The 10,301-nt window shown below is 45.3% G+C and overlaps 1 protein-coding gene across 1 annotated transcript; it reads right to left on the reverse strand.

Moving 5' to 3' along the window:
* Window positions 1-473: 473 nt before the first annotated feature.
* LOC133067937 (pregnancy-associated glycoprotein 1-like) lies at window positions 474-7,835 on the reverse strand. Its single transcript, XM_061159010.1, has 10 exons — window positions 7,783-7,835; window positions 6,539-6,689; window positions 5,467-5,584; window positions 5,206-5,324; window positions 3,813-4,006; window positions 3,052-3,054; window positions 2,779-2,889; window positions 1,053-1,194; window positions 859-957; window positions 474-626 (listed from the first exon to the last, which is right to left on the reverse strand). Exons 1-10 carry the CDS (start codon window positions 7,833-7,835, stop codon window positions 474-476), a joined length of 1,143 nt encoding a protein of 380 aa, XP_061014993.1.
* Window positions 7,836-10,301: the final 2,466 nt, after the last annotated feature.

A 10,301-nucleotide genomic window follows, 5' to 3' on the forward strand; every position in this document is an offset into this window, starting at 1 on the left:
CTGGACTCCCTCACTAGTTGTAGAAGCCTTAGGGAAGAAAGTTGTCAGGCTAAGACAATCAAAGAAGAGAGAGGGGAAAGACCAAGGGTGAGAAAGAGAGAACTGATGCCTTCTGATTTCTTGGGTCCAGTCACTGAGATCTTTGGATCTGCTCTGGTTCCTATGTCCCAGATCCCCAGAATCCTTCCAATAAGTTCCCTGTTTCCTTGAAGCCAGTTGGAGTTGGGCTCTTCTCAATTGTGTCTCAGACTTGGTACCAGATCCTTCCTGATCATTATGCATCTCCCAGACACAAACAGAGGCACCCATTTGTTTTAGCACCATCAGGAGTGAAATCTTTTATTCTTTACTGAGAATAGGGTTTGCAGAGCACCACATAAAAAGTTCACCAACATCCCTGGACAACAGTGCCCTAAGTGTGAGCCAGTGTGTGTTTGGAGTGGCCTGATTGATTCCTAAACCAGTCCAAGCATTTACGCTGCCCGAGCCAGGCCAATTCTGTCATTTCCTCGATCATAAACAGAGAAATACAGCCTCAGGAAGGCGTCACCCAGGATCCAGGTCTCTGCGTGTTTAAAAATTTCTGTGCCTCCTTTAAAGGTGATAAAGCAGCGGCCTTGAGGATCCTGGAGGAGTCAGAGATACATACCAGTCAGCCTGAGCCCTTACCTGTGCCTCAGTTACTGACCTTTACTTTCAAGTGGTTGGTTTTGTGGGAGGCACTGGCCCAGCTACTGGGGCTCAGGAGCATCTGCCATGTTGTGACATGGCCGGCAGAGGGCGCCTTCCTCCCTGAACCAGCTAAAGGGTTTCTGCAAGTTCCTTTTTGAGAACCAACCCTCAAGGTTGTCCCCTCACCTTGAGGATGTAGGCTCGAGCTGGCACTGGGTAGTCGATGCCGTTGATGGTGAAGATAACAGAGGGCAGGGTATTGATGGTAAAACATGAAACATAGTGCTGTTAGAGAGAGAGGGAGAGAGGGAGAGAGGTTGGCCCTGGAGATCCTTGTTGTGTGTGGAGACTGGGAGTGACCCTGTGGCATGACCCTTCACCTGGAAACCCTGGCGCGTGGCGCCGATGAGCCTCTGAATGTTAGTGACCATTCTTGTTGGGCCTTGGATCAGTGATGTCCCGGTGTCCACAAGGGCCTCACAGCCACCAGAACAACCAATAAGCTTTCCTTTCACGGAGATGCTGAGAGACAGTAGAACAGAAAGAGCACCAAGGTCACTCTGAGTCTCCCCAGAGCTGCCCCCTTCCCGACTGTCTTCTGAACAGCCCTTCAGAGATGTCAAGCCATCATCTCTTTCCTTGACTCTTTTCCTTTGTGCTCGACATGACACCTTCCTTGACATCCTTGAATGCAGTACTTGAATACACCAGGCTTTTTTGTACCTTGACACAGCTGGCCTTCCTTCCTAGAAGACCCCCCTCCCCTTTGACTAGCAAATTTCTTCTCCTCTTCCAGATTCCAGCTTAATTGTCATGGTTTCAGGGAAGTCTTTTCCTTGGTGTACATCAGTCTCCTTTCTTGGTCATTCTCTGTAGACCCTTCCTCATGTCTAGAATGTACCAAAGTGACAATTTGCTATGTCTGTGAGGCATTTCTTGTGCATCTGTCTTCTCACATGTGAGGGCAAGTTTTTTTCTCATCACGTCCCTAAAGTGCCTGGCCCAGAGTGGATGCACAATGCTTGTCTGTTGAATGAGTGAGTGAAGACTGTGAAAATAATGAATAAGGACCATCCAGAGAGCTGTATCCAGTGTCAAACAAAAATGGGTCAAATACACAGTGAAGATGGACGTTCCCTGCAGCAGCAAATTCTCATGGGGTGGGGGAGACCGGCCGCCCTGGGAGAGGGTATCTCCAGCACTGCTCACTCACCCAGCTCAGACACTGATGCCCTGGCCAGGTGATACGTGAATAGCCCAGGGGACCTCCAAAGGACAGGTCTGAGGGTATTATAGAGAATCCCATCAATTATTGCCCCTTGTTCTCAAGCCATTCCTAGATCCCACCTTCCTGTTCTCTCAGTTACAGCACCTTCTCCACTGTGTGCCTAGGATAAATAATAGGTAGCTAGGTTAAGTGGGGTGTCTTTTATTATGAGTCGCTTTCAGGTCTCAAGGCTGTGGACAACCTCTCTCCACTGCTGGCTAGCTTCTCCCTAAGGAGACTAGTTTTCCCCATTTGTTCAGGATGTTCCCTATTTTTAAACTGACATTTATATGCACTGAGAGCTTCCTCAGTCCTGTGTAAACATGGACAGTTGGCCATCTTATCACAGCTCTGTTCAGGCTGAGGAAATTCTCCCTGTTCCTCTTTTCACCACTCTGTAGGGTCCTCTAACCATGTCCCCCACCTCACACTCAGAGGTGAAGCCCTCCCCCAGCTGCGCAAGCCTTTCTGGACCCTGTTAAGGACCCTGGACAGAGCCCTGGTCAGGAGGCCTGGGGCGATAATGAATCCATGGGTGGTTTTTGTGTCTGTGTGTTTCTGTGTTTGTGTGTGCATTTGTATGTGGTTCTGTGTGTTTGCTTGTGTGTCTGTCTGCCTATGCAATGTATGTCTGTGTGTGTGTTTGTATGTATCTGCTTGTGTGTTTATATGTGCTTGCCTTTGTGTTTGCATGTGTCTGTGTGTCTGTATGTGTCATTGTGGATGGTGTATATGTCTGTTTGGTGTATGTCTGTGAGTGTATTTGTGTGTGTCTGCCTTGTGTCCGTGTACAGATGTGGGAGCATCACTTGGGGTGACCTTCAGAGGGAGAAGCTTACCGGCTCACGTTTACACGCCAGTCACCCACTCGGGACAATGGTACCCAGTTGAGCTGTCCCTTGTAGTAGGCTTTGTCCACGCCACCCAACATCAACACACTGCTGTTCATCCTGCATCTGTAGAAAGAAGGAAGAGGGTGATCTTTGGAGGACAGTAACAGCAGCACTGTCAGAGCTGTGCTTGTCCACTCATCAAGGCCCTGAAAATGTCCCTATGTACAGATGCAGAAATTGAGTCTATGAGTGACCGTGAACTGGACCAAGGTCAGTTACTGGCTAATAAGTGGCACAGAGTAGGGTAGAAACTTTGCCACCTTCCCTGGGCTCCACCTACCCAAGCTTCTGAAGAGTTCTGGACCTCCTGGGACCTGAGTGCTCAGAGATAGCCTCAGAAGACAGTGTGCTGAAGGTTTTGGCTTCCCCTTGCCTCAGCCCAGAAAAATCAAGGCCTGAAAGTGCTAAACGTGTGGGTTCAGGCTCACTCAGGGTTGGCACCGCTAGCCTGTGACCTGTGGTGCCCATAGGGCCCCCACACTCAGTAGGGGATCCCACCTCTGCTCTCCCTGGCTTGAAATCCCAATACTTGTTAAAACAGGATTCCCACACTTTAGTTTTGGGTCCCACACTTCTGTTTTGCACTGGATCCTGCAAATTGTGTAGCTGGTCTGGGCTCCCAGTGACATGTTAGTGAGGAAGGAAAGATTTCCACCATCCCTCTCTTTCCTTCCATTTCAAAATCATCAGTAAATCTTGTTGCCTTTTCTTCCAACTCACATCCTGATACCTTGCATTAGTCTTCATCTCCACTCACCCCCTACACCAAACCACTGCTCTTGAGCCCAGGAGCATGGTTGTGTTCCAATAAAATTTTATTTATAAGGGCCAGTAATGAAGCCAGGTGGGGCCCTGGGGCCATAGTTTTCCTGGGTTAGATTATCTCTCAGGATACTTCTTTATCAAGTGTTCTATAATTTTCTTGCAACTGAAGCATCTTAAGCTAATTTGGAGAGAGGGCTTATCCAGCTCAGACTTACTTGCTCAAGTAGAAGGCAAAGACAGGCTCAGAAACAACACCTTGTTTCTTCAGGTTGTCAAAGACGGGGATGGCTCTTATGATGGAAATGTTGGGGTAGTTCAAGCCCAAGACGCCATCAAAGGGTAACCCGTCAAATCCATACTCCTCCAGACTTAGACCAAATGGCTGGCCAGTACTTACAAGGTGCCCAATCTGAGGGAGAGAAAAGTGTTCCCACTTACAGATTTGTGAAGTAGGGCTAGGACTGGGTTGGGGAGCACTGCCATTAGATCTTCAGAGAAGAACTGAGGCTGGGCTGTGTCTTTGGTGCACCTCAGACGGTTAGACCAAGCTGAGGAGAATTTGGATTCCATTTGTGAGGGGTTGTGGATTTTAAAACATCTGCCCCTCTGAAAAACAAAATCATCTGCTTGAGTCAAATTGGCGTCAAGTCTTCTATACAGTTGGGGCAACAAAAAGTCAGGACAGGACCCAATAGCATCCCCTTCGGGACAATATGAGTAGAGAGCAAAACAGTCTTCTCTTTGTGACCTAATGACAGAAATGGACTGCATTCACTGTAATATACTGTGGATTCTGCATCTGCCCAGGAAGACAGAAGCCAAAAATACAATCTTGCTTGCAGGGTTCTATGAAGGTACTGCCTGGGAAATACACTTTTGGGGATATGTGTGTGTTTGTGTGAATGTGTATGAGAGAAAGAGAATAAGAGAGAGAGGAGAACTACTCAGGTACTTTGGGGGAGGTAGGTCATATGTTTTATTAGACTCTCAAAGGCCCCGTAGAGTGAGAACTCATTTATCAGGCCCCTCTGACATCTCTGTACTCCTTCTTTCCATATTGGATATTGGAAGGACTTGACTGCCCCCAGGGTCCCCAGATCAGTTTGATTCTGCCCCTAAATACCCCATGGCAACTTCAGTCCTGAAAAGCCAGCCCAGCTCCACTGCTTATCACACGTGTGACCTCTGCAAGGCCCTTGCTATCTGCACCTCAGTTTCCTCATCTGTATTATGAGCTAATCAAAGCACCTGCTATGTGGGGTTGTTGCAGGATTAAACTAGATACTACCTGAAAGTGCATAGAACATTCTGATAATTTAAAAGTGGGTGTTTCACCCTCCCTTCTCGCTCCCAGCAAAATGAACCTTGAACTGCTCATGGGCAGAGGAGCTGCAAATCCACAGCCCAAGGCACTCTCTGGGTTAGCTAATCGGGGAGTTTGTATGTCACCACGGGTGCTGTCTCCCCAGGGACAGGACCCTGTGGGTAATATGGTCAATCACTAGGGGGGTTTAGTGTAGGATGCGTCCTGCCAGGTGGTCCTGCATCTGTTTTGCAGCTGTGGTCACTCCATTCCCAGTCCTGACTCAGCTTCTGTTTACACATTACCCGAATGGTGTCATAAGCAAGATATCCCTTTACTCTCCCAGATCCATAGGTGATGTCAAAGGGCTTGTTCGTATGCCGGTAGGTGGAAGACTCCAGATACTTGAAGGTAGTGTGTGTATCTGCAGACACAAGAGATGAGTGTCAGACAGTGACACTGTCAGATGAGTCAGACACACTGTCTGATGAGTGTCAGGTGCCAATGATGGAAAAGAGGGTGTCGAACAAGTAAAGGATGGGTGGGTTGGGGCTGTCTGTACTCACAACAAACGGGACTGGAGCAAAAGATGGAAGGCACCCACAAGTCAGATGAGCCCGTGTCAAATACAACCCGGAACTGCTGAGGGGGTGATCCAATGGTGATGTTACCAATGTACATGAGCTACAGGGACCAAGAAGGGTGGGTTAGTGTAGATCTGGCTCCCCTCGATTTCCACACTGCTTCCTCCCTCTGGGTGTCACATGTCTCCTGAGATCACTTTCTAACCACCATGCTGCTCACAATGTTTCTCACAGAGGTGCCTGCATTTGATATTTTTTCCTGCACTACACAGCATGAAGGATATTAAACCGAGGACCAAGCATTGAAGAAGTACCTCCTGCATTCGAAGTCCAGAGTCATGACCATTGGACCCCCCAGGGAAGTCCTGGTGCCTTCATTTGAGAAGCTTTCTAGTCTCTCCAAACCCAACCTGAGCACCTCTGTCTACAGGAGGTCCTCTTTGATCAACAACACTCACTCCCTCTAAACTCAAACCACATCCAATCGACACCACACAGGTGACCCTTTCATTTGACATGTATTTACTCTTTGCCTCGCTCCCAGGCTGGCCTGGGCATTCTTGAAAACAAAATGAGCCCTTTTTTTCTAATCTAATAAAAACAATCACAGTGTTAGATTCTTATGGCATTACATGGAATAGTAAATTTTTACTGCCGTGGTTCTTGCATCTGTGGAAGTTGAACTCCTCTGCCTGGGGATTCACAATTACTTTGCAGCTGGCTTTACCTTTTGATCAGAGATGGCTCGCCCTTTATCTGTAACTGAGTGGCTCACTTAGTTCAGAAAACAATCTCCCTCAAACTAATGACACATTTTTGACACAGAAATGGATGTTTACCTACCACCTGGTCATTGCTGGGCCTAGTCACCACAGACCAAACGTGGAGGATGAGACTGCCTTCTCCTGTGGTAATGGGGTCCCTGTTCCCCAGTGTTCCTGCCTTCTGCAGGAGCCCCAGCCCCAACATCTGACCTGCCACCTGCAGATGACCCCCAGTGCTAGGCCACACCACCAGGGGGCGCGGGGGAGCACCATCCTCCCAACACACTCACATCCAGGAAGTTCCTCAAGGGTACAGAAGTTATATTTGAGTTACGAGTAGAAATCGTGGACAGTCTATAAGCGTGTTCCTTCAGGAAATTGTTCAGCAAGCCTTTTTCACCGAGGGTTTCTCGCATGATGTTCACTTTCGTTAGAGGTATTCTTTCACCAAGCATTGGGGAAAGAAAACAAAGGAGAAGCACCAATTAGCTGTCAGTGTTAAGGTATAGCTGTCATTGTAATGACACTGTGTATTTTCCAATCATTTTTATGAATGTCACCTTATTATCAGAATTTTATGCATATACCATGGGAAAGACATAGATTTGAAAATAGGTTTTGTTCTGTAATCTTGTGTAAGCCATATGAAAATGTGGAGTCTCAGTCTCTCCCTTGGCAAAAAGGTGGAATGTAATAATCCCCACCCTCCAAATAGAATATTTTGGGAATAAGTGAAGTGATGGATATAAGGTACCTGATAAATAGGAAGTCTCAACAATAACAGCCATTAGCATTGCTGTTGCCATCCCACTGCATCCTTCTCATAGAAGCTCAGGGGAGGAGGTAGAAGAGGGATTCCTAGTTCTCTTTTACAAGGGAGGAATTTGAAATGCAAGAGGTTTGTGAGTTAGCTGTGGTCACACTGCTTCTCAGATATAAAACAGTGTATAAGTAGCTGTCCCAAACTTTCTCCAAGTTGAAAGAGAACAGAGAGTTGAAAGAAGAATCCAGGAGATAGGGAACAAGTTAGGGAAATCAGAGGCTCAAGAAGGAAGGATGAGTCAAGTGAAAAATTAAAAGTAAGGAAAACAACACAGAGAGAAATACACTAACAGAGACTTCCAAAGAGATGGAGAGATAAATGACAGTGATACAGAGATGCAGACATAGACATATACTCACTGAAGTAGACAGAGAACAAAGAGGACATGTTGAATAAAATCTAGGAAAGTGCTATTCCACAGGACCACACCATCATCTGCATTGACTGTGCACTGAACAATTGCAAGGAGTTCCATTTTCAATAGGTCATGAGATGACTGGACTCCAAGAGTTGTGCAACCATGCAAATCTTGCCAAGACCCTTGCTACCTTCCTATAGCAAGGTACATATCAATAAGTAAGAGGTGAACTTTAAGACTGTCAGGGAAATATTCCATTCCTTTCTAAATCTGATGGATGGAAGAATAATCAGGTTAAAAAAAAAAAAAACTTGAGAAAGGAATATGATGTGGCTTACAGTCCCCATACTTACTTGACTATGCACTCTGAGAAGGCCACCAGCCCGAGGAGCACAAGCCACTTCATGCTTCTTTCCTGGCTCCAAGTACTCAGGGAAGTTTGGATTCTTAGCATGTAATGGTGACCGGGAGCTCCTAGTTATATATGCTCTGACCTGCCCTAGTTTTCCATTTTAGGCCACTAATGGATCTGATAAAAGCACAAAGCTCTTGATAAAATCTATACCTCCATCAGTGTCCTTGATGAGTGGACTTTGAAGCTTCTCAGCATACAGAGAATTGAACTGTAATCTCTTCCTTGAAGCTTGGCTGGAAAATCAAACTGATTTTCATGGATATCTAAGAAGATGGAGAACCTTGCTTACTTGGAGAAACAACTGCTAAGAACATCATAGAAATGGATACTAGGGGCCATGCTCAACATTATTGGTTTCTCGTGTCATCTTCCTAGCCACTTCATGAGATATGCATTGCTGTCTTCGTTGGAGAGGAGATTGCTAGGAGGATAATTTGTCAAATGGCAAAGTGAAGACTTCAGGGACAGCTGAGGGACATACAACTGTCCTTAGGTAGTGGGTCTAATGGCAGAGATCAGGGGCACCTATGATGCCAGCCTGCATCAAAGATTTAGGGCAGAGCAGTACTTCAATTGCAATTGCATGGTTTCAGTATTGGAAGAAATGTCATATGCACCCACAAGATATTTTATATCATCTGACAAATGTGCAAGGAAGAAGTGTGTGCTGGATTCTGGGTAAAAGGCTTCAAAGTAAAAGCTGATCAAGACAAAAGTAGTGTTTATCTTATGCAACCTAGCAGTCTAGTTCTCACAAGCTCATGGCCCCAGGAGAGAAATGATAGTAGGACTAGGTGGCCATGCTGGACCCTGGGCAGCACAGGCCTGACCACTGGCAGCAGCCTTTCCTCCACTTCAACCATGCTGGAAAGCAGGCCAGTTGGCCATGTTTTCAAGTAAGAAGCCTGTATATTTATGTACAATTTACTGATTTTAATGTTAGCAACCAATTTTTTTCCCTGAAAAAACAGTGGGAATGAAATTTCCACAGTGATGTGCTGGAATCAGCCTTCAGTCTCTGCAGGTTTTCATTTCTGGCCTAGAGTTGAGAGTGCACTGGGGAAAGAAGGTATTTAATTCAAGTTGAATGATTTACAAAGAGACGGAATACATACTAAGCATGTTTGTTTCCTTTCTATTTATGAAGAAAGATCATCAGGGACATACAAACCAACAAATTTAACTGCTGAAGGTAAATGGATATATTTCTGATATAATTTCCCCATAGGGTCTATACCATGAAAAATTTTGTCTGCCAAAGCAAACATACAAAAAAATAATTTTGAAATGTCTTACCAATCAAAGAAGACAAAACAGCTGTGGCAGCCAAAGTAAAGACAATGGTGTTTAATACTCATCCAGGACTCCCAGGGCCTATTCCTGCCTGAGATCTATCCAGGCCTGTCCCTTGAATACAACAGGAGCCTCTCCTGGTTGCCACGTGTGTATAGATGGGGCACTGTGTCTTAATCCTCATTTTCGCATATTGTTTAAATTCAGTTGTGGTGGTTAAATCCCAACAGGGATAATATGACATCACTGACAAATGACACACATATATGCCCCTTTAACTATGGTGCTGGAGAGGACTCTTGAGAGTCCCTTGGACTGCAAGGAGATCAAACCAGTCCATCCTATAAAAAATCAGTCCTCAATATTTACTGGAAGTACTAATGCTGAAGTTGAAGCTCCAATTATTTGCCCACCTGATTGGAAGAACAGACTCATTGGAAAAGACCCTGATGTTAGGAAAGATTGAAGGCAGGAGGAGAAGGGGAAGACAGAGGATGAGATGCTTGGATGGCATCACCAACTTGATGGACATGAGCTTGAGCAAGATCTGGGAGTTGGTGATAGATAGGGAAGCCTGGCATGCTGCAGTCCATGGGGCTGCAAAGAGTCAGACAGGACTGAGTGACTGAACTGAACAAATAGAGAAGAAAGACTAACAAGTCTAATTGTATCAAGTTGGTGACTAGTTGCATGTAACAACACATTAATTAAGTGGCTTTGAAGATCAGATTATGACTCTACATTCAGAATGGAACATCTTTTAAGGACACAAAAAGTACTGCCCATCCAAAACAAAACCAAGGAAAATGAAAAGAAACAAAGAAAATAAATCTGAAACTATGTTCAACAACCTGTTATTCCTGATTTTGTTTCTGTTATTGTGACAGAATCATATGTCTCTTAAGAGGTAAAAGCAAGTCAATAATTAAAACTAATGTTGCTCTGAAGTATGACTTTTGGTGGTTAGAAAAGAGGTTCACACATAACATAAAGAAGTTTAATTAAAACCCTGCTGTCTTAAATCTTGAACTGAAAGCATAAGTTTGTACCAACTAATTATATTCCTTTTTATTTTATTTTTTAGGGAAAATGTTTACTTCTTACTCTGACCACTGCAAACCTTAGAAGCAATGACAACTTGATAACGGTGACTATTCTGAAGTC

The sequence above is a fragment of the Dama dama genome, chromosome 2 (genome assembly GCF_033118175.1).
Source record: "Dama dama isolate Ldn47 chromosome 2, ASM3311817v1, whole genome shotgun sequence".
Classification (NCBI taxonomy): domain Eukaryota; kingdom Metazoa; phylum Chordata; class Mammalia; order Artiodactyla; family Cervidae; genus Dama; species Dama dama.